This window comes from Primulina huaijiensis, chromosome 3 (assembly GCF_012295235.1).
Source record: "Primulina huaijiensis isolate GDHJ02 chromosome 3, ASM1229523v2, whole genome shotgun sequence".
Lineage (NCBI taxonomy): Eukaryota > Viridiplantae > Streptophyta > Magnoliopsida > Lamiales > Gesneriaceae > Primulina > Primulina huaijiensis.
The window spans coordinates 28,954,486-28,979,657 of NC_133308.1; the positions used below are offsets into that span (position 1 = coordinate 28,954,486).

General features: G+C 35.1%; 2 protein-coding genes across 6 annotated transcripts; one reads left to right on the forward strand and one right to left on the reverse strand.

The window, feature by feature from the left end:
- Positions 1–207: 207 nt before the first annotated feature.
- LOC140974455 (mitochondrial outer membrane protein porin of 34 kDa-like) lies at positions 208–2,795 on the forward strand. Of its 2 annotated transcripts, XM_073437915.1 has the most exons (6): positions 208–358; positions 435–505; positions 1,586–1,696; positions 1,778–1,864; positions 1,958–2,166; positions 2,326–2,795. In XM_073437915.1, exons 1-6 carry the CDS (start codon positions 310–312, stop codon positions 2,630–2,632), a joined length of 834 nt encoding a protein of 277 aa, XP_073294016.1. In that variant the 5' UTR covers positions 208–309; the 3' UTR covers positions 2,633–2,795. The 2 variants fall into 2 exon arrangements, with proteins under 2 accessions (XP_073294016.1, XP_073294015.1); XM_073437914.1 differs by having other exon boundaries at positions 1,586–1,864.
- A 1,054-nt stretch (positions 2,796–3,849) lies between these two features.
- On the reverse strand, positions 3,850–24,463 carry LOC140974456 (inositol hexakisphosphate and diphosphoinositol-pentakisphosphate kinase VIP2-like). 4 transcript variants are annotated; one of them, XM_073437917.1, is made up of 31 exons: positions 24,328–24,463; positions 24,046–24,166; positions 23,836–23,895; positions 23,614–23,660; positions 23,362–23,445; positions 22,243–22,306; positions 21,570–21,723; positions 20,119–20,189; positions 19,228–19,332; positions 18,155–18,247; positions 17,594–17,668; positions 16,459–16,544; positions 16,025–16,231; positions 15,841–15,940; positions 15,642–15,712; positions 14,741–14,822; positions 14,075–14,233; positions 13,863–13,905; positions 13,336–13,418; positions 9,952–10,014; positions 9,796–9,870; positions 8,950–9,075; positions 8,513–8,754; positions 8,333–8,377; positions 7,846–7,912; positions 6,123–6,194; positions 5,586–5,839; positions 5,408–5,465; positions 4,660–4,827; positions 4,313–4,387; positions 3,850–4,169 (listed from the first exon to the last, which is right to left on the reverse strand). In XM_073437917.1, the coding sequence occupies exons 2-31, from the start codon at positions 24,106–24,108 to the stop codon at positions 3,906–3,908; spliced, it is 3,156 nt and encodes a 1,051-aa protein (XP_073294018.1). In that variant the 5' UTR covers positions 24,109–24,166; positions 24,328–24,463; the 3' UTR covers positions 3,850–3,905. The 4 variants fall into 4 exon arrangements, with proteins under 4 accessions (XP_073294018.1, XP_073294019.1, XP_073294020.1 ...); XM_073437918.1 differs by having other exon boundaries at positions 24,046–24,158; positions 24,328–24,453; XM_073437919.1 differs by lacking the exons at positions 9,796–9,870; positions 9,952–10,014.
- Positions 24,464–25,172: the final 709 nt, after the last annotated feature.

Consider the following 25,172-nt stretch of genomic DNA (forward strand, 5'->3'; position numbering starts at 1 on the left):
TTGTGATCCCTAAAAATCATATTTCTTGAGGAACAAAACACCTCACTGGCATTATCTTTTTGCCGAATAAAAATTACAGCGCATACCCACAAGTGCCACGTGTGCCCTTAAACCCCTCTAAATTGAAATCTCAAAACTCAACGGTGCATAAACAACCGCTGCCCATCAACGGCTCAGATTCTCAGAAAGACTTGCCCTGCGGAAAAGAAACACAAAATATATTGATTTGGCAAATAAATCATAAATCAATTCTCTCTCTCGCTCTCGTCACATTTGTTTTTTAAAATTTTCATCTGAGGTTGAAGAATCATGGGCAAGGGACCGGGGCTGTACTCTGATATTGGCAAAAGAGCTCGAGGTTCTTTATTTTGATTCTTGTTTCTTTTGTTTTTTGATGTGGATTAGCTGTGATTTTTTTTTGTGTGTGGAATTAGATCTTCTGAACAAGGATTACTTGAGCAGCGACCAGAAGTTTACGATCACAACCTATTCTCCTACTGGAGTTGTAAGTGTTTTGTGAGCATTTATGGTGTTATTTTACAGATCTAGCTTTGGATTCGTTTTTACGGGTCTCGTGATTTTATTTTGGGAAATAGTTAGTGCGGTGCATGTTGTTTTAGCTATGTATTTGGATTTTTACATGTTAATCAATCTCATTCTGCTATGTTATAGTGTGTGTGTTGTGTGATTAGTTTTTTTCTTTTTCGTTTTTTAAAAATAAATCTTCTGTGCGTTTTATAGATGTTCTTTCTGTTGATAGACATTTTTATTTGTTTTTGTGATGATTTTTGTTTGGCATTGGTGTCGTTTCTATGTCGCTATGCATTTGGTGCAGCGTTTTGTTTGTGTACATCGCAGTTTGCTTTTCTTCTCTAAACGTTTCCGAGGTCTATAGTTGAATGTCTGTGGGGCATGAGTGCCTCTACTAGGTTGTTGATTTCGTGGAAGTCATATTTGTGAAGCTAGTTTTTTTTTTGTTGTTGAATCTCGGTTGAAAATGTTGTACTGAAATAACGGATCGATTTCTTACTTAAAACATCGGTTATAGCTAGTGCATGTGTCTGTTGTGGGGTTTGTTCTAGTTTTTATGTCGGACTGGGTGAGAAAGGCGTTTTTCTTTGTCAGGTTCAATCGAAAGTTGAAGAAAATGTTGTGTGTTTTTTTGTATTTCTTATTATCGTACGCAGTCGCACGTAATTAAATGTATTTATATTATTTTGATTCGTATTAACTTGTAAATATGCTGCATTATTATACCTAGTATTAGCCTTTGTTTTAAAACATTTGAAAATTGTGTTTCACAAACAAATATATTGTGGGAATTAATTAATCATTTCTTTTGCATCTCACTCTTCTCCTTTGAGTTCTGAACTAAGATGTGTATCATTTGTGGTAGCTGGTGTGCAGATTATTTGGTATTTTATATTTAGTGTTTTGATGTGTTTAGTGCATGCAGTTTGTAATCACAGATGGGCTTGTATGCACATGTTTTGTTTTGTTAGTTAATTCGATGTATCAATGGTTTTGTTGGAGTGTCCGGATATAATTTTTTACCTTACAGTTATTGTTTCTTGTTTTGTCGCAGACTCTCACTTCAACGGGAACAAAGAAAGGTGAATTGTTTTTGGCAGACATTAATACCCAATTGAAGCACAAAAATGTCACAACTGATATTAAAGTGGATACAGCCGCTAATGTATGCTTTACTTTTACCTTGTTCACTTGGATTGTGCTGTACTCATCTTCTATTTACATTAGATTTTGGAATCCGTGCCAGCTCTTTACCACTTTCACTATTGATGAGCCGGCACCTGGTTTGAAGACAATCTTAAGCTTTAAAGTTCCTGATCAAAGGTCTGGGAAGGTAAATTAAAGTGGACAATGTTTTACTGTATGAAATCTGATGTGCTAAATATTTGATCCTTCTTTAATTATGGATTCTCATTGCCATTTGTAGTTGGAGCTTCAGTACCTGCACGAGTGTGCTGGTATTAGCTCAAGCATTGGGTTGACTGTCAACCCCATTGTGAACTTTTCTGGTGTTCTGGGAAGCGATAAAATTGCTATTGGGACTGATGTGTCTTTTGATACCAAGGAAGGTGCTTTGACCAAATGCAACTTTGGCGCAAGCTTCACAAATTCTGATCTCATTGCCTCGTTGACTCTGTGAGCAGTCTGCTAATTACTTGTTTTAAATTTACTTTGTTCCTTGCAGATCAAGATTCAAGACGATAATTAGTATGCAACGCAACGGTTGGGCATATGTGTCATCTGTATTCTTAACAGATTTTTGAGAAATTTAATGACTATGTCATCCTGCTTTAGGAATGACAAGGGTGACACCTTGACTGGATCTTACTACCACACAGTGAACCCAGTGACCAGCACTGCAGTCGGTGCTGAGGTGGCACACAGTTTTACGAGTAATGAGAATACCATCACCGTCGGCACTCAACATTTGTTGGACCCCTTGACCACTGTGAAGGCTCGACTGAATAACTTTGGCAAGGCAAGTGCCCTGATCCAGCATGAATGGCGTCCCAAATCACTCATCACCGTGTCAACTGAGGTGGACACCAAGTCTATAGACAAGAGTGCAAAGTTTGGTTTGGCATTAGCCCTCAAGCCTTGAGTTGATATTGAAGAGCGTTCTTCTACGGTTTGCTTAATACCCAGTTCTTTTGGCAGCTTATATGGTTCTTTCAGAAACAATTTAAGGTGTTTTTTGGAACCTGATTTCTTGGTGTCTCCTATTCCGATTTTATCTTAGGTTGAAATAGTATATGTTTGTTTTTTGGACTGGATTTTATTTTTATATCTTGAATTTGTTCGGGGAGAGGATGTCTAACGAGACTCCGTTTTCATCGTCGTTTTATTTTCTGCACGTGAACATACCCCAGTGGCCGTCATCTTGTTTGGGACAAATAACCCAATCAAAATGGACAATAGATTAACATCAATTTTTTCGGCACCTAGACCAGAGATTCAGAATAACTTGATCTTCAAATCACAATTACTAGATTTAGTTTTTTTAATATATACCTTACGCTACATGAGCAACAACTCCTCTTCGAGCTTCAAAATTTGAAACGTGATTTGCATTTGGAATTGCCAAAATTAAATCCAGAGTGGGTTTCCGCCAGCAACGGGCCTGTTTCCCCACACCACAAAGGGAAAGTTGAAATACCATTTCCTCTGAAGGCCCAATTGCCATTTGATTTATCGAAGATACGTTTTTGGTTTCTGAATACTGACCCACAAGTTAACACATAATGAAGCTAGATTTACATACAGAGGCGAGGCGTTACATTCAAGTGTTGGGGAGTTCTAATCCTTCCAAATACGTCTATAAGATATCAAAGTATTTACAGCTCGACTACAAGATCTTGAACTGGATTGCAAAGAAGATTGTGGTAGAGAGCCACATATGATCTGGATTCAAAGAGTAGGAATATGCGTTGTAGAGACAGAAGAATGACCTGTTGCTTGCAAAGATCACGCACCTTCAAAGTCAATGGTCATGGCTGAGAGGCTGCCGAAGGCAAATTTGAAAAACCCAAAGTTTTTTAAATAATGGATAAAAAAAGTACTCGCGTGCTTGCATGAAAGTGAGATTCAATAGTTTCGTTCGTATTTCCATTAAGTGGGGGTGAGTCTTGTTAGTAGAAAGACTTCCATCGGAAAAGAGCCTCACAATTATGTCTGACTACTGAATACTACATATACACAAGAACGAATGAAGACCACGAACTGCAACAAAAGGTAAAAGAAAATGAAATAATGGCCATTTTTGTAGGCGTCGTTTCTTCTCATATTTCCTTCAGATTCTTTTGTACCGATGCCTTTAGACTAAGTAGATGAACCTCGGACAAGACCCTAAAAAGTTGGAAGTTAATGTGAACGTACTATCTCCCGTTAGCGTTTCCATACTTGTGAAAGGGCCAAAGATTTACGAGGCGTTCTAAAACTGCTGCACTTTTGGAAAAATAGCCTGAGAATCCCTGAGGAATTGATGGAGGGGGGAAATCTTCCGCTGGCATAGCAAATGGACGAAACATCTTCTCCATCATCTCTAAGGTCAAACACGATCCGACTTCTTGCAACCTCTCAGGACCCATAATTGGTAATGTGTGCTCCTGATGCAGTGAAGCTGCCTCGCTATCATTGCTCTGCCAAAAATGAAACAAAAAGCTAGCTCACCGAGAAACTCCAAAACTTCCCAATTGCTCACGCCACGACCAGAAAGTGCAAAACAGAAGCATGATGTTGTCAGAAGGATTTTCATAATAATAATGTCACAAATTAACGTTACCTCCAAAGGGGATAAATCTGCACCACGGCTAAAAGTCATCTCTATCCTAAATCTCTTGGGATCTTCTAAAGCCACCTGCATTCGAGTTTAGATACTACCAAAGATGAGCAAACTATCAACCAACAGAACTAGTTTTGAACATGCAACTTCTGGGATGACAGTTTTCAACACCATGGGAATTCTATGAACCAAAAATAAAATGAAAGCTATTTATGTGGTTCCATTCAGAGAAAAATGATGATAATAATCTTTACAGGTCAATCTGTGAAATGAAATGATGACATGCAAAACAGGTTGCATACAATTCCACTTAAACAACAAGAGAAAATTAGATTCCAGACACCAACCTCCGTATCCTCGAACAATCTCAAAACAATGTAACTCATGTAATCAAGCTCCTTAGTCCTACACAAACGCTCCAATCCATTATCACAAACAATGCCAGGTTCTCCTTGAAGAGATTCATCCAGATTGCAATAACGAAGAACATTCATCAAGGAATGGATATGAGATTCCTACCATTTCAAAATAAAACAATCAATATAATTTGAATGGAATATTAAAGAAGCAAACTAAAGCACAAAGAAACTGAACAAATCTTCTATAATTATAAATCTCTTTAGGATGGCAGCACATGCAAGTCGCAAACAGAAGCTGCCTCACAGGAAAAAAAAATCCAAATATACATTAACATGCTATGCTAAAAAATAGATCTAGATCTTGTCCGCATCAACTATGATACTATTAGTAACAAGCAACACACTGCACTGCCCATGAAACAATATTCTTGAAAGTATGCCAGGACTAATCCAATTAGACCGAAAAACACATCAGCACACATTTGGTCTCTCTCCGCGACTTTTCATACGTTAAATCCCATTATACACTCGCACTATTTTTCCCAATTTCATTTTATTCATGATGCATGCTCGTGTACTTGGATTCACATTGATGTTTGATTTTAAAACTGAGGATCTAAACACTATTTTTCAGATAAAATATTTACTCGGTCCACTTTTGAAGCCTTCTATACTCATGAGTTAATAAATACAACTAAAGTATAAACAAATTGTACAGCTGGAATAATTCACTCACAGATGTAAAGTAGAGCCGTGTTCGCACATGGCGGTCCGGTGTTCTCACATTCGCGTATCTGAAGATGAAGCAAAAGCTAATAAATTGAACAGAAGATATCTCTATTATAAAACATTCCGAAATTGAGATTCAATTTTCCTGGACAAATGTGAATAATAAAATCCATCAGAACATATACTTTGGATCCAAACGGTATTTAGTTTCTTTGTCATCATCTTCATCTTGATCCAGCGACATATCACTAGTAAAACTAGCTCTTCTGGCGCCTTCAAATTTACCGTTACACTTTGAATGATGATCTGTATCGTCTTTTCCAGTGATAGGAAATGTAGGATCATTGTCCTGATTATTCTTCAATTCTGCAACATTGACTGCTTCTTCACGTGTATTTCTCAAGTCGATCAAAATTTTTCCCAACAAACGACGAGCGATCTGAAATTTCATTGACAGAGTTTTACTGCTATGAATGATTTGCAAAGATATGAAGTAGAACAACAAAAAAAGTTACTTTATCAACAATAAATTCGTTCATTTAAGCAACAAGCAAAACCTGCCACCACTCTCTTCTACATCAACCTAGGTTTATGTAAAAAATGTTGTTTGCCCAGCTCTATACAATTTATCCAAATTCGATAAATTGTACGAAAACTATGAAATTTCACGAGCAAGATAGAAAGTATATTGAAATAGGTAAAGATGTAAACACTTGAATTACCTTGGATCCAATCTTTAGTTTCTGCCTCGGATTGATTCCATACTCATTTGGAATAACACCATCAGCAAGTAACTGTAAAAAATTTTGCGGAATCATCAAAATTTTGAGTATCAGTGTAATGGGCAAGAATTAAGGACAAACGGTTGAAATGAAGGATGAAGTGGTGGAAGATTCAGAAATAAAGAATTAATTAGAAGGATTTTATTTAGTTTTTTTTGTTAATATTGCATTCATTCTAGCCATAATTACGGCAGATTTCTAGCTAGGGAAATTAATTTTCTTCCTTGTATTTAAATGGCTATTGTTGCAAGGAATAAGCATATCTAGAATTCTAAAATCAAAGAGTTAATGTGAGATCGCAAGGTTATCTCAAAACGAGTCTCGAAACCCTATCCAAAATACATTGATCATTCTATAACATGATTCAAACCTGAGACCATAACAAAGTTGGTATCAAAGCCAGCCTACATGGGGGGATTCCAAGCACTACAGCCACAACTCGAAGCTTTTGTAAAGTTTTATTAAGAGAACATGGCAGCCAATAAAAGAAGACAGCAAGCTCTTCTTGATCAATTGGATGAGATATCCAAATGTCTGTCAACCATGTGATAGGAAGATCGGGGCAAAGACAGCAGCAATCAACAGGGCTCACCGACCAGCATTCTGAAGTACATCGAGACAGTGAGGATGACTTATCAAAAGTACCTCAAAATTTGAAGCTAGATTTTACCCATACAATAGCCAATTAGACCTGATCTTAGTCAATGCGACAAGTTTGTTTGACACCAACACAGACCGGAGAAAGAAAGGAAGGATTGGCCTCTTTCTACTTTGAGTGTGATGGGGTTCTCAAATGGGAACGAGATCGTCCAAAGTTAAAACTGAGGAGAATTTATGAATTATTGTCATTTGATCTTAATCCTTGAGATACTTCTACAACAATTGTTCTTGAAGGGTGGAGAATTTTCAGAATAGAAAAAGAGCATCAACAATTTGGAAGATCCTGGAATCTCTCTTTTTCGTGCTTGAGGACAAGCACGATTTCCAAGGGTAGGCAGATGTGATGGGCAAGAATTAAAGACAAACTGCTGAAATCAAAGATGAAGTGGAGGAAGATTCAGAAATAAAGAATTAATTAGAAGGATATTATTTAGTTTTTTTTAAATATTACTTGCATTCTAGTCATGGACTCATAGATAGGGGAATTACGGCACTAGGGAAATTAATTTTCTTCCTTATATTTAAATGACCATTGTTGCAAGGAATAAAAATATCCAGAATTCTAAAATCAAACAGTGAATGTGAGATCGCGAGATTCTCTTAAAACGAGCTTCGAAAACCTATCCCAATTACATTGATCATCCCATAACATGATCAAAACCCGGGACCATAACGCACAGGCCCCAATACTCCAAAAGGATAATTTTGTACAAAAATCAGTTGTAACAACACATCTAACTGCAGATAAAGATCTACAGAAACTCTGGAAATCGTGGTAATTAGTGGACACACAACACCAACTGAATAGATGTTTTGCCTTCACAGAGAAACACAAGAGGGCGTGGTCTGAAGTTTATGGCATCACAAAAAGAAGAGAAATTACTTATTATTTTTATTTGTTCCGTTTGATTTTTCTTCTAAAACTGTGGGGAGGAGGTGAGGGGGATTGGGGTTATTTTCCCTCTAGAGCAAGTACAGATTACAATCGTTAACAATTCCACACCTGGGCAACTTTAAAGAGCTCGTCTAATCCTTTCAAATTTAAATGTGCATTGTGCAGAAGATCATATCTGTCAAGATGTAAAGGAAAAATTTCAGAGCCACAGGAGGGACATGATCAGCAAGTCCTCGATTACGATGTCCAACACAAACAACCCAACAGAACAAATTTTTCTGTCATGAATCCAAAATATGCAGAAAGATCGTGCTGTTCATAGTCATGCACAATCCAAATGAATTCAAGTTATATAGAAGTAAAGCCACATAAATCACGAATTCTCATCACCCCAGCCCCATCCTCTTTTTATAGCAGCCTATGTAAAGCAAAAGATACAAGCAAATAACAGAAAGGCAGTGATCCTAAAATAATAGAGCCCAAAAATATTTTCCACACATCACAAGCATATTGTCTCATTGTTTCATTTCAGTGAGAAAGCTTCTTTACCCAGAAGACACCAGTTATAATATGATCATACGACATATATACTTACTTGCATGAATCATAAACATCTGGAATTTGAGTTATGTCAAACCGCCTGCAGTTAAAAAAATTGGTGGTTGGTTAATTCAAGAAATGGAGATATTGGCCAAATATAATAAGAAGGAATGAGTTGCAAAACTATATCATAGGTGAAAAGGAGAGAAGGAAAATTTTTTAATAGAATATTTACTCTTTGCGCTCATTATACAGATCTCTCTCAAGTTTTCTCCACCGGGCAAACATGAGAAGAAATCCCTCACTACCACAAGGTAACCCCGCAGCAATCCGGTCAACATCTATATTGGTTTTACCAAGTGCCTTAGCTTGATCATACGGAAGGTATACATTGTACGAACTTGTATCTGCAAGTTCCTCATCCTCATCTTTGGCTAGAAGTCTAACTTGTTCAGTGACCATCTTGGTTAGTTCCACCTAATAGTAGTGAATCGTGCTTAGCAAATTAACACAAAAGTAGAAAAATAAAATGAAGCTCCCTTGAACACCAAGGAGTGCAGCAGCTGATGGAATTAAAAAAGAGAGAGAGCTGAGAGAGCAGAGCTTGGTAAGAAAAAATATGAAACATGAATTTTCCAAGAGTAACATTTACAGGATGCGAACACTTTATACCAATTTGGGTAGAAGCTCGGATGCATTTGGAGGAACTCCAGCCCCATCAACCATCCAAGGTTTTTCTGGCAAGACACTGTTGTGATCAGCTTTTGTTGCAGAAGTTATAATTTCATTTAACCTAGCCTGTTAAAGAGGCAAACAAAAATGTGTTGAAGCGAAAAAGTTAAATTTCAGGACTCTGAAAATTGTTTTCCTTTCGATAAATTCGATTGCAACTCGGATTTGCTTAAATTTAATGCAATTTCCATTACTTTCCATAACACATGTATAGAAATAACACCATGAAATGAAGCAGCCTCATATTTTTAGGGGTGAATCAAAAGAGAGTAAAATGCTTTAAAATACAAATACGTGTAAATGATGACATAAGGCAAAAAGAAATTTAATAACAGAATATGGAAAATAAATTTCTATGCTAGCGCCATAATCTTCATGTGCCGTATCATGGTATCTAATACAAAGCATCAAATTAACCACATAACAATATGAATCATCCAGCATTGAGATATCAAATTAACTTAAGAAAACATGAAATTCTTATGGTTGCTGAGCTAGGTCAAAAAATTAAAGCAGAGGTCCTAAAAAAACTAGATAACACTGCATTGAACCCATGAATGTGGCAGGATTTTATTGTGATACTTAAAGATACATATACCAAACTGAAACTGCGATAATCTCATGCTTATTATAAGTGAAAGATCGAGCATTGCACCGATGGCCGTGGCTGCATTCAAATTATTAAATATAAGTTGTCTGTTAAATACTACTAGCTGTGTTCTCAATCTTGGTTCTGACCTTCCAAAAGCATACCATAAAACCAAAGTTTGAGCTTTCAGGACAAACCTTAGCTTCGTCCATCTCAATACTCGCGTTCTCAAGGCCATCCAACATTGAGGAGTCTTTGCTAACGAGTGAAACCTTAAAAACGAATAATACAGTAAAATGGCATCTACAGAAAACAACTCAGGAAATGGTGATAAGAGAATTCAAGTCACCCACCAAAATAGGTGTCAACGGTCCTTCCAAGTCAAGAAGACCTTTAGCAAAAGCAGCAGCTGACATCTGACACATATAAAGCAAACGATCATAAAGCAAGACACATAACATTTATATAATTAATCACACGCGAGTGAGCCAGAATGGATTTTGGAAACTGTTGGAGATTTTGTGAAGATATTCTGAACTTATTGAATTTATATTCTTTTGTGTTATTCCTTAGTTGATTAGTCATGATAGGAAAGCAGAATTAGCAAGATTTGGATGTATCAATTAGAGATTTTCTTGATTAGGATTTCCTTCTCGTACAAACCCTCACGACATTTTCAGTTAATTCACACATAATTTGACTCGAACCCAATAGTTCATAACATTCATTGATGACCATACCAGAGTTTGTTGGGCACTTGGGTGTATTTGATGAAAAATAAATATGAGGCATTTGATTAGTTCAAACAATTTCACAAGCTTGTTCTCAATATATTCCAGTCAAATATCCACATATTGATAATCGACGGGAATATTTTTCACAAAAATTCTGTCAATATTTGGGGGATCATGGAATACATCATCAAACTTCTTGTGTAGACATCATCAAACTTCTTGTGTAGACACACATAAACAAAATGGAGCTGCCGAGAGGAAGAACAGTCATTTGTTAGAAGTATCCCGCCTAATGTTCACAAGTTCTGTTTCTAACTCTTATTGAGGAAGGCAATTCTTACTTCAACCTATTTAACTCCTTGTCCCCAAAAGTGTTTGGTTGCACAATGTACGTCCACAATAAATAACCCCAACGCAACAAACTCCACCCTCGGGCATTTAAGTGTCTTTGAGGGCTACTCTCCCACCCAAAAGGGATACAAATGCTACTCGCCGCTTTTCACGAAAATTGTCTCGTGCGACTTAACTTTTTTGAACATATGATGTTTTATCCCCACACCCGTCTCCAGGGGGAGTCTTGATGAAGCCAGTCATTGGAATCCCACTGTGTGCTTCCTATCTCACAAAATCTCTCTTTTTGCGCACCACATGATAACTCAAATGCACCACTTACCTACTCGAATCTAAGTCCAGTTCCTACTTCTATCTCACGTCAAGATTCAGGGGGAGAACTAGGACTTAAGGAACCACTTCACACCTAATGTCGAAGGCCACGAGCTCCTCAGCAAAATCAATCATTGAACCAAGGATCAGATACTATTGAGATTCAGAGGTTTAAAGAGAAATTGAAAGAAGAATTCCAAGTTAAAGGTCTGAAATATTTCCTTGGCATGGAAGTTGGAAGAAGTAAAGAAGGCATTTTCGTTTCTCAGAGGAAATACGTCCTTGAGCTATTAGAAAGAACCAGGAAGTTGGGATGCAAACCAGTAGGAATCCTGGTTGAAAGGAACTAGAAGAGCAAGATCAAAGATTCTGAGCCTCATGTGGACAAGGGAAGATACCCAATGACTAGTTGGTAGGCTGATTTATTTCTCTCTTACACGACCTGGCATTGCATATGCTGTGAGTGTAGTGAGTCAATACATGCATTCACCTACTCAGAGACGTCTAGAGGCTATAGGTATAATATTTCAAAAGAACGAGAACGAAGTATTGAAGGATATGTTGATGCAGATTGGGCAGAAAGTGAAGATTGCAGGTTGACTTCAGGAACCAATTTGTAGGGCAACCTGGTTACAAGGAGTAGTAAAAAAACAAACAGTTGTGCCAAGGAGTAGTGCTGAAGCAGAGTTTCAGGCCATTGCTCAAGGAGTATGTGAAGTTACATGGCTTGAAAGACTCATGCAAGACTTGGAAATCCCTATTCTCAAACCCATCAAGTTGCGTAGTGACAGCAAATCTGCCATCACCATTGTTAAAAATCCAGTTCAACATGATAGAAACATGTAAGGATCGGTAAAGTTTCATCAAGAATGAAATTGAGGAAGGTGGCATCCTTCTATGCTACATATCAACTCTTGAACAAGAAACAGATATCCTCACGAAACGCCTCACTAAGCAAAGTCAAGAAAGCCTACTTATCAAGCTTAGAAAGAAAAATATTTATTCTTAAGCCTGAGGGGAATGTTGGAGATTTTGTGAAGATATTATGAATATATTGAAATTATAATCTGATTGTATTCTTTAGTTGATTAGTCAATAATCGATAAGAAAATAGAATTTACAGGACGTGGATGTATCAGTTATAGATTTTCTTGATTATGATTTCCGAAATTAGTTCATTCAACTCTTGTTTCATAAACAATTAATAGAAGTAACAAGAGAAGGGGCAAATTTCTAAAAAACTAATTAAAAATATTTCATATCCAAAGAGCCATTGATATTTTTTCGTCTAAAAACGCATTTTAATATTTTTCAAACCGAAAAAACCAAAATTCAAAAACCAAAACTTTTTCTTCACAAATGCCCCTCTCAACTTGACAAATGACAATTGTTAACACAAATTCTTTAATTTAATGATATGATTTGAAAAAACTGACCTAAAGAATAAAATATTTACAAGATTATTTTAGGTCAAATGTCAGTTTTAGTCTTGTATATATTGAGGTGTTACATTTTTATTCTTGTATCTTTTATTAAATCAATTGTATTCCTTTCACTATGTCGACGATCAATTTTAGTCCTTCTAAACTAAATCATGTAATTAAATTACTAATACTGTTATTAAATTTTTATATTACATGATTACAAAAATCGTTTGAGACTTGAAGCGTGTCTAACAATGTAACTATAAAATTTAACAATAATATTAATCATTTAATTACATGATTATGACTATGACTAAAATTGATAGTCACAATATAGTTATAGGATTATAATTATTCAAAAAAAGATTTAAAACTAAAAATGTCACAGTCCAACACATACATGACTAAAATTGACATTTTGTCATTATTTTATATAGATTAATTTCATTTAATTATATCAAAATAAAATCATTATTTAGAAAATCGGCAATGTTATATTATACTAAAAAATACTAAGAAATCGGTGAACTTATTTTTATATTGCAGCTATATCTTTTATTTTTTAAATTATAGGCAATATAAAGTGTGTTTAAATGTGTACAATCAAATTAGATAACATGTGAATAATAAATTCAATGATTAAAGTAAAAATATATTTAGTTAATTTATTTATTTAAAAATTTTGGAATAGATATGCGTGAATAGTAAAATATAATTGATAGTTTATTAACACATGAAGTTAGAGAGATTTTGGAAACGAAAAGCTCAATCTTTAAAATTGTTGAACGAGGTTTACATGAGAAAATGAAAAACACGAGGACATATTTTTTTATATAATGGGTTTGAAAAAAAATTCCCCACAGAAAGTAGCTCTGGCAAATTCGTGGGATGCATAAATTGTATTTGAAAGCCTAACCTGAACACGACCCTCATCAGAGCTGTATATTTTTAAGTCATGACGATATGTGCTGTGAAGACGGAGCAAGCCGGTGCCTTCACCTGAAAAGAGAAACCAGAAGACTTCTTAAAAATTACGAGAAAGTCGACAATTCCACATAAATAGAAGAAAAAGTTGCCCGATCACATCAACGAGAAGGATCATGCGCCCCAAGTATAAACCCATTACAAAGTGACAGACAACAAAAGATTGCCTGCACTATAAGTTGGACACTATTCATCATTTCATCAACTTTCAGAAAAACAGAAAATCAATGAAGAAAAAATGAAGTTCTCATTAAAAATGTTTACTGCAATGCAAGAAGAGAAAATTTGAAAATCACAAGCCCCTGACACTAAGTGACATGTATTCTTAGGACCATCTCACACAAATTAATACACGAACTGTAGACAACATAAATAAGATGGGAAAAAAACAATCATTGATTGCATGCTTTCCTGTGCAGAAAAGTACATGTCAGGAGATGCTGACAATTAACAGCTAACCTGGGTACATATTATTCCGAAAATACCTCCCCAGCTCTTCAGCCTGCCAAGAAACATTAATGAGTATAAAGCAAGAAAGGGATAATTATTTGATAGCACAAGCTAAGCACAAATTCCAATTATCTTCAAATACAAATGAAAATTATACCAAACTATCAAGTTGCAACAAAAGGAAATGAAGTATCATGTGTGATGCAATAAAGCGCAGTCACCTGCTTTCTGCCAGCATGAGTAAGAACACCACCATATTTAAGAACCATCAGGGCTTCAGTAGGCCTTTCTTCTTCCCCTTCTCCATTATTTTTCACAACTTTGACCCACTTTAATGGCTTGAGTTGGACTTTCCGATAAATCCCAGAGAAATGTCCTCCCTAGAAATAAAAGCATCAACAACTTTTTACCATATCGAGGAAAACTTAGTCATTTAATGTCATAAAAAATAGCAAAACGGTATAAACTAACATGAAATTCCAATACATAACCTACCACAAGTGTAAAGATTAATACAAAAAAGGTTATGCTTTCAGAAGAAAAAAAATTAACTACGACAGGCATCACACCAAGAATTTTGAGCCACGTGACTAAGAATCTTAGAGAACTGAAAAGTACATGAAAAGTTTCGTCCCATGCATTCCTTTGAACAAAATTTTATGGATTTCAAAGGAAATTACACAACTTTCAAATGAAACAGACCGGAGAAAATTGACGATAGATCGATCCATTGGGTTCCTCAATTTTGTTAAGCTATAAATGAACATGCACACAGAGATTCTGAGTATACTTAATTATTTAAATATCATTTGCAAGTTCAATTTGCAAACAAAAATAGTGAATACAAAGTATTTGAAATTCACAGTAAAGGATATATTTGAATGAACCTCCTCAAGCACAGCCTTCACTTGGCGAAGTTTTTCAGCGTGCTCAATGTCATCAGCTTCACTATCACTCTCTCTGTCAGGTCTGGGTAATAATTTTATCATCACTTCAAAGCAATCTAAAGCAAATTCAACAAGGAGAGACTATGCACTTACTCATTTTTCAACAATGTATCAATAAAGAAAAAAAGAATAACAAAGAAAATAATGAAGCAAGCCCTCGATCTAAATTTATCAGCACATCTTTTTACAACAATAAAGCTCTCAAAGTTTCAAGACTTGGCATTTCAAAAGGAATGACATATGAAGTGTCTGATAAACTTGTCTCTAGCTGCTATCTCCCAAAATGTAAACAAGGAAAGAAGGGAAAATTTTGTCGATATGATAAATGAAGCATTTAAATGACGTGGAGAAAGTAAATGCTTACTAGCTCTTTTATGGGAGGAGTCAAAATTTTTCACAAAATTGGAACTCAATTTAGTTTCGGTTCCATGATACTATACATTTTTCCAAGAGCAGAAGATTTCCGCTCAAAGTAATAAGCCTAAGAGATCAAAATTGTTCCACCAGAACATGCACCTGTGCCAGCAACACAGCTCTTACATGATGTGTTATTTCGGGGCGGACAAAGGAAACAGGCAAATTATAACAGCAAGTGGATTTCCATTCATGCAGAGAACATTGACAAAACTCAAGCTCGTTTAAATCTCAAGAATCAGAATACCTTCATTCTAGCGACATACAGAAATGGTCTGATAGAGGTAATGTTAATCAAATGCAGATCCTAAAATCAACAGGAGAGTACAAACTTATTGTACAAGAAACACATCAATATGAGAATAAATCTCATTCACAAATCTGTAGGGCTGTTATAGGAAAACAATTAAGTGCATCATTCCCACACCTAGTACGAGGCACTAAAATACGTGTCGCATCCAAAAGATCTTGCAACTGAATAGCACTTTTCAGCTTTGTCTGCAGAATGGTTTAAAAGAGTTTAACGCTGAAACACTTTTTTCTGAAGAAAAAGCTGAAACACATTATGTATATATTAAACTGAAAAAATCAACAAGATGAAAAGGATGGAGAAATATCAACTGCACCTCTGTTCTAGGTCTTCCCCCATTATATTTTAACATTAAATTCAAAAGTTTTTCCTCGGTAACTTTTAACTTCACTTTCTGCTTTGGAGTTCGGTCACCACTGTTCAGTGAAAAATTATTTCTCAAGGGAAAACCATGCGAGCAATAATCATTACCAGTATTAACAATAGGTAATGCATCTTACTGACGGATAACAGCGATAACACATCGCAGCTCTTCAGATTGCCCAAAGGTGCCTATTATCCCACTTCCTTGGCGTGTCAGTCCTTCAGACTGCTGAACTGGCTCGTTGACCTTCCATGGTAAAGTTGGAGGAATTGTAGATGAAAGATGTGGGGCTTTTGCATCAAGAAACATTTTCCTCAGCACACAAGCAGTATCATCATAATATCTGCATTTGACAAGTACAGTATAAACCGCCGTACTAATTCAGAAGTCAATCCAATGAATAAGAAGAGGAAAATTATAAACAAAAAATGACGAGAGACGAGACCAAATAATAAAGGCATATCAACAACCAGAATTTAAGTATTCTTTCGAAAAACTCCAATAAATAAAACATAACTCATTACGACTTGGAAATAATGGAGAAAGAATGAAGCTAACAGAAAAAGTTACTTGTAAGAATTCTTGACAAAACTCCATCCATTAACATCGCAGACATAGGAACGTCCCCCACAACGCAAGAGATCGAAGCCACAAACCTGAAATAACATCAAGAGAAAATAGGTTTTTCACTTGAACTGTTATGTGTGCAAGTCATTGAAAGAATTATGGCATCTTTGGTTATTTTTCCATTATTTCTTGAAAATATTTCGAGTAAATGTATGTGTGGGAGATAATTTGTGGAATGTAAAGAACGTTTGGCTGTGTTTCTGGAATGAGAAATTTGATATGTATATGTCTGATGTCATATTGTGTGAGAATGTGTTAGATTATTTAATTTTTTTAATACTTATTTAAAAATTTAAAAATATTGAATATCACATAGAATATAATATAATCATAGAATTATTTTGCAAGTGACAAAAAGTTATATATAGAATATAATTGTTCTGTGAAATATGAATTATGAAAGTGAGTCAAAAAGTATTTCTGAGAAACAGTAATAAAACAATATCGATATGTTTCGGCCCGGATAGATGAACAGAAAAAGGCTTACTCGTTTTATCAGAGGCATATACAAAGCTGGTTCAAGCAGGCAATACATAGGTTATAAAAGTTTTTGAAGAAGAGATAATGATAATCAGCTAGACCTGATAAGAAACTCTCTATCAGCATATCACACTCATAGATATTAAGACCATTTGCCACTCAAATACCAAACCAACAAGTGTAGCCAGACTTTTATCCACGAGAAGAAAAAGAAATTTGAAGATGAATCCAAGGAAAAAGTCTGAAAAAATGTGTAAGGGTGATGAATACAAAATGATATAGCACCATCGGAACGAAAAACGTAAATAACTTAGCATTTGAACTCATACATAAAGAGTACAATAATCATAGTCAGGATCGTTGTATGTAGCGTGATTCAATGGAATAATACAAATTAAGTTTTCGTTTATCCCATTCAGATGTTCAAATGACCTTCTACATGCAGAAACACCTACGGCAGTGACAGTCACAGGGGGCATGAAAGATAGATGGAAAATAGGTACAATAAGTTGTCCATCATTGAAATTTTCCCAAACTTCATGAAAACATGTCTGACAATTTGAGAAGAAATAAACAGTTGAAGCATTAAATAACTTACAGCTTGCCTAAATGCGCAGCACACCTCTCTTGCCATTTCCTTCTCAGTAGGAGTTAGTAGAACTGGATATCTAACCTACATAAGGTAATTTCAAAGTCGAGAGAGGAAATTTAAATGAATCCAGTGCTTTGAATTTGAAGTAAAGAAGTTCGCAAACCAGCAACTTAATTTGTATTTATTAAGTAACGAAAACTCTATCAACTTAAGATCATAATTATTGCAGGAAATCTATGTAAGTGCCTGTTTCTCAATTGCGTAGAATAAATAAGGTAATTGTTGAATGCAGTGGTTTACATATGATATAAACATAGAGTAACATGTAATCAAAAGCAGAGAGCTTACAAATAGACAACCTGAGAAGGAAAAGCAAGATGTGAGGGATTTCAGAGAAACAAATACAATTGAAAAGCCATTACTTAATGGACTACTAGGAAGGCTGAACCAACAAGTCATAGAAGGATGAGTTGCCAAATTGCTTGAGGATTCTATTCCTAAAAGATAAAAGGACAATTACGTAAAATATGTATAGAAGTTATGCTTGTAAATGAGGGAGATACTTACTTCTTTACCATCCAGATTTCTCATAACAACACCATCAACCACAGGAGACTTCCTCGCCTCAGCGTGAGCGTACTCAGGGCCCACTGTGTACACCTGTTACACAAGAAGAATGTGAATTGATCAAAAAATATAAAGAGAAACATAACTTGATTGAGTAATAAAAACAATATGAGATATATAACATGTCAAACAAATATGAATCATCTTCTCCTCTATCCACGCTTCCATTACTATGTATAAATTTATAATTCTTTTCCCAGGAAGCGAGATGGGATGACAGTCAATCATAGTTAATTAAGATGCAACGCATAAGTGCCCTGTAGTATGAGGCACGCGCCATATCGAAGTAAGGCGCACTAAGCATAAATTGTTAGCATTCACATATTTAAGGTGAATTTAACTAAAATTTATAAGCATTGAAATAGATTTCACAGAAAATTAAACAATAATTAAAATAAAAAATTTATTAACAAATATACATGTAATTTTTTTTAAAAAATCAATTACCTAATCATTAAACTTCTTTGTCTTCTTAAAGAAAACATTAGATGAAAAGTTGGCTATGTCTTGGAATTAAATTGCAGTAAAAAAAGGAAAGAAAAACAGTGGTGGTTAATATATTTATAAAATAAAGAAAAAAAATCAAAGAAATTGAGCACTGTAGTAATTAAAGAAGTAATATAGAAGCACTGTAATTGAAATTGCAAAGAGAAGAAAAAAATTAAGGCTGTGCAGATTAAAATTAGGAGAAAGATAGCGCTTTGTGCTTAGAGTTTTGATGGAATAAAAATATGTCAATACATACATGTAGAGTTTTCTAATAATTAAAAGGTTATTGGCTTAATCTTATACGGCTTGGGTTATATTAACGTGGAAAAAAATTGCTCAAAAACAATTTTCACAGAAGCGCACTTTTTCTCGACTCAACCAAGCCTTAGAGGCGTGCCCGCAAGAGGCAAGCCTTGGTTACCCAAGCGCGTAGGGTGCGCCTTGCGCCTAGGCACAGTCAGGCGCGTGTTTTTTACAACTATGCCGTAAATAAGGAATATTTTCCAACAGTAGCAACAAATAACCTTCACATCTGTACCACCCGTGGGCATGAATTCCTCGTATATGTAAGACCCTTCACGTCTCACTCTTCTAACCTCTGGATGAAATTCACTTGAACGATTTCCAACCTGAGAAAGATGTGAGAAATACAAAAAATATACAGAGTTTTGAGTGAAAACAATTTAGAAACCATCACAAGAAAAATCAAGGAAAATGGATTATATTGTCTTCCGACCATTTTTAACAAGGGATTGATTAAGTCCTAATTAAATTACCATGTGTTTTCCGTCATCTGTAAGTAAAATCAAGAATTGTAGAGATGGAGGAAACATGTATGCAGAACACCTTGAGGAATATCTCTTACTTCTACATTCTCAAACCTCCACCACAAAGAATCAGGAAAAACAAGCATTAAATTCCAAGAAATAAGTGGATTTCAACTGAAATGGCCCAAATGTCATACCAGAAGAAATTGAAAGTTTCAGCATGTTCTCGGGTAGAACGGTTTGACAAAAACAAAAGCTAACAATAGATCAAATTTAAAGAGACTAAAGTCAAATAGTGTATGGGGAGAAAAAGAAATTTGGAATTCTACTCATTCAAGTTAAGTTAAAAACAGCATCATCCTATGACTTAATCAGGACCACCCCATCACCCACCATTCAAATAGCTATTCTAATGCAAGCGCTACACATAGCGAAAGGTCAAAACTCAAATTTATGGCATGCAAATTAAACCTATAGTATTGCTATCTGATAAAAGCTTCCAATGGTTATAATTCTTTGTTCGCAAAAGTTTACCAAAGCAAGCACCCAAAGAGTATCAAATTTACAACAGTTTAAGAGGAAAGATGATGTCAAACACAAGCCCTTAAAGTATAAAATAAAAGAAATAATATATCTAAAAGTTCTTACCTTTCGAAACAGTTCCTTCATTCCCCCACCAGCTGAACTAGGGTAATATATCATTATACTGTGATCATCACCTTGTCAAATCAAATTGAGTACTGCTAAGCATTTCTACAATAAAAAATAATAAGCGCAAAAAGCAACAAAAGAAAATATTGGAACTAAAATTTTGCATGCGTATTTTCTGTTCACAAGAAACCGCACAATGACAATTTTTTATGCAGCAATAAATTTCATAATCATTCGCTGCTATGATAAGGACGCAAGAAGTTATCGACTTTCGTACACATACGAGTATTATATAAAAAAGTTTCTGGCAGACTGGCACCACATTTTTTCCTTCTCTTTGTATTTTACTGTTACAAGAAATCTTCGGGAATTTATTGTCCTTTAAAATTCTAAAAGAACGTGCACCAGTTTCGAAAATTTCTAGCGGCACTAATGTCATAAAATGGATGTCAATAGAGGCTCTAAGACCATCAACTGCAAGAGCAAACTGAACAATTTGATACAGTCAGAAAAGATAATATGCTATTGCACATTATTCTATTATAGCAATGACCAAAAGTAGTAGGAGTGTGCAAACCTAACTCAATGCAATAACCGGATGTCACCTCACACGCAATCAAAATATAATACATTGCACAAATAGAAAGTAGATGTGCATTCAGACAAAAAATAGTCAACTAATTCCATTTTAACTGAAAGCAATATATGTGCTACCATTGATGTTCCAAAAAGCGCGGATTAAGTACGATTAAGCGTGAAGAAAAAGCTTCGATTCGGAAATGCGATTAGCGTGGACTTTTGAGATAAAATTTAAAGTTCACTTTTAATTTATTTTTTTAAGTTTACTTTTATTTTATTTTTTGATATAGTTAAATTTTAAATATTTGATATTTGATGATATAAATTTTTTAATAAAAATTGTTAAAAGGCACTGAAGTATTCATTGATGGTTACTCTTGAATCTTGATAATAAAAAAATTCTAAAATTTACGCATTTATTCTTAAGTTTTGTATTTAATATGTTATTTTATATTTTGATCGACTTGATACAATTAAAAATATAATAAAAACTAAAAACGTTTTTTCACGTCTAATCTCGTACTAAACCGACTTAAACTCATAAAGCTTAACCTTAAAGCTGTCTAATCTCGTACTAAACCGACTTAAACTCATAAAGCTTAACCTTAAAGCTTCGCCCTTTTTAGAACATTGGCTAGCTAACACAATTTGGTAAGAAATTAAGATAGGTATTCGGTGGGGATAATTATACCTATGACATCCTAGGAACTCAAATTGAACTCAGGACAAATTTGGAAATGTGCAATCAGGTTTTAACTTCACACAGCAGAGCAGCAGATGCAGATCACAATTACTTTCCAACCATTACAACAAAATGACCCAAAGACATTAAAGGAAAATTCAGTATTTGCTATTAAAAGATATCTTACCATCGATGGGCTTCTCCACAAAAGGTTTCCAAAATCGATTCCCATGTACTTCAACAAAATCTTCCTCCTCGGCGAAATAATCTAGCTCCTGATTTGGGTATTCCCTATTCACCAAGGCATATCTAGGAACAGGAATTCCATACATTTCAAGCCGCTGAAATTGCCACAAATTTATCATTTCACCACCACCACTCAATCCCAAAAACCGCTATTAGCAAGAAAAATACTTGCTTTTCAAAATACGTAATTGATATCAATTTTAAATGCACATATTTACAGGTGACAAGAGATACCAAATTGAATATAGGTAACTAGGACTTTCATTGCATGATATAACAATCAAAAAATGAAATGCATACTTCTGAAGGAGACGTGAGAAATTTAATACAAAGCATCGGTTTAGCAGAGCCGCATTTTTTTTATCAATGTATAGATAACCGAATTTCACAATTAACTGTGAAGCCAACGCCAGTAACCTAAAAAGGTATATGGGATGAAAGTTGTCGATGGAAGAAAATTCAAAACGAATTCACTTATGCTGCAAGTAAGAAAAAAGTTGTGTTGTCTATTCACAGACATGGATATCTATCACTGACAAATAAAACGTATGAAGAGTCTTGAAGGCGTTGGGACACATGTATTGGATTTCTCTAGAAGACTTAAAGATGCAAACCTCGTACACTTTTCTTCGATCATGAAGAAGGTGTTGTTGTTCCAATTCATTAATAAGAAAGGGCCTACACAAATGGAGTGGTAAATTAGTGTGGCTGACAGCATACTTTGTGAACTGTGAAAATGACATGATGTGGCCCACATGATATTTTTTACATAAAAATTATTAGAAAAGATAAAACATCAGGCAGAGGCTCGCTTCTCAATGGAACAGTTCACCTTTTCCAGAAAGAATTCCTCTGTCTTTCAAATTTTCCAGGAAGATTGAACTTCCCATTTAATATCTCCATGGCTATGAGTTTAAGTAAAAGAATGGAAGAGTTAGTCTTTGATAAGAAGCACAGCTAAAAAGATCAAACTTTGCCTTGCATAAACCACCACAGTAACTAATTCCTGTGGCTTCCGCTGTCCTCCAACTGTTCCACCCACCTAGTATTCCCCTTCATCCACTACTCCACGAAGACATAACCAATAGTTTTATCATTTTCTTATATATCCTTCACATACACAACACCAGAATAACATTTCATTATTTGATCTAGGTTTGGTATTTTTCAGATGTTCACAATGAAGATTGAAACTGTGAGATCATTCTAAAATTTTAGCTGAGAAAGAAGCATCAAAATTAGTATGTTGATCAATTATGTTAATGATTGTATGTAAACATGTTAAATCATCAAAATGTGATCACTCTGTCGTACATCTGTAACTGTAGCGCAAAGGCTACTGCACCAGCATAGCAACTGTATCTTGTGGATGGTCCAACATATGGTTAACTCTTTAATGTTGATTTCTTCCATGACCGTGTTTGCAAGACCCAATACAGAGAATATAACATGTACAAAGCACATATCGTTGATCAAGAGTCAAATAAAAACTATTTCCCAAAACACGTGATATGAGGGTGAGGATAAGAATATCCACCTCGCCGTTTACTCTTTAATCAACATTTCTCTCATAATGGTGCATGCAAGAACCAACACAAAAGAAGATACCAGGTACGAAGCACTTATCACTCATAATCAAAATCAAATAAAATTACTTCCCAAAAGCACATTATGCGAGGGCGGCGATAAGAATTTGTGCATAAGGATAAGAAAATGCGAGACATAAAACTTACTTCCTTAATGCAGAATAATCCTCAGCCCGCTTCAGAGGATAACCAGTGGAATAGAAGGCAATCAGGCAATCACAAATTGGCCAGCTGAAATTTATAACACTAAAAACATTATCCACGAGGTAGAAGGGTACACTTTATCATCGGAAATTCTAATTTTTAATATTTTCTCTTAGAAAAAGGATCAAACTCGTAAAGTAGCATATAAACAAGCATCACTCAATAAATTGGGCATTCTAATAAGATAACATTCACCTCTCAATAGGATCTTCAAGGATAACCTTGTCCCCAAAATGCACAACCTGCGCAATTTCATACGCACAATCATAACTAAATTATTTCAAATAAAAAAGTTAACTTAAACAGAAACAACGCCCCACTTTAATATAGTTGAACATCCATCATAAATACATACATAGGCAGGCAATACGTGCATATATACACATATATTATTAGACTAGCTTACAAATTAACAACCTCAAATTCTCCAAAAGCTTGTAGTCGCTCTAAAATCTGCAACATCGGCCCCAGATTTGCCTGGGCAATGTGGAATAACAAAGAACAAGAAAAACTCGTAAAGAATCAAATAAATCATCACTCACGGACACAATTCCAACTAAATATGCATGGTACCGAAAAGTAGAAATTTTTAAGAAAAGGGAACAGAAACTCGAAACCCCATTTCACCTTCTTTTCCATCACACACACTCCAAGCGTTATCTTCGTCCGCGGCACACCGTCGTCCTCCATTTCGAATCGAAACAACGAAAACAAAAGCAACTCCTTCCACTTCGCAAATTCTTCAACACTGATCAAAACACACAAAAAAGCAAGTGCATGTACATCAATTCCACTAAAGCAAAACGCCGTAGCAAACACATTGCGCAAAGAGAAGAACCGAAAATAGCCAAAAATTTGTTGGCAAGATGCAACAATTTCGGAACGGCAACAAAAAAGAAAGTTTCATACCCCGGACTTCCCGCGAAGGCCTTATCAATCACGAGAATGGAGATGAAAGCTCTTCGACACGCAACCAACTCGAAAATAGAAAAAATAGAGCGAGCGAGAGTATCCGTTTACTGCATACGAATCATGAGAGAGAGAGAGAGAGAGGGGTTTCGTTTCGATTAATTTATAGGGTACGCCGATTTTTATTTATTTATATAATTTTTATCTTTTGTCTCTAATAATATAGTTTAGTTTTCATATTTAATTAAGTATAAAAAATGTACGATTATTTTTGAAATAAATTAAATAGGAAGTAAACTTTAATATTCTGTTAATTTTTTAAATAAATTAAATAGGAAGTATTCTGATAAATTTTTAGTATATGTTTTGGGACGAAATGAGTAGATAATATTAAAGCAAAATATGTTCAGATTCTGAATATGCATCCCTTATAAAATTATAGCTTTTGTTTATTCAAAAAGTAGGGAGCCGTTTGGGAAGTGGACAAGGACGGATAAGGAATGGTGGAGATGTTTGTTTGGAAAGCACTAGCTTTGCCACGTGTTGCAATCTCAATAAGGCATGTGATTTTTTGTAAGCTTGCAACCGAGAAAAAAGTGGGAAGCATCGAACAAAAATATCAAAACTATATTTTTTCCAAGGGATATATTATTGTAAAACCGGAAAATCTAACTTTTAAATGAAAGTGATAATGAGTCTTGATTTGAACGTTCTTTCCTACTTTCATTTTGAATGTTGTTAAAAAAAATGCTGAAAATTGGAAGTTTAAATTAGAAAATTACATGACATAATAAGAAAAGTTGCTTGAATCTAAAAACATTTGCCGAGAGTTGCTTGAGTTTTGT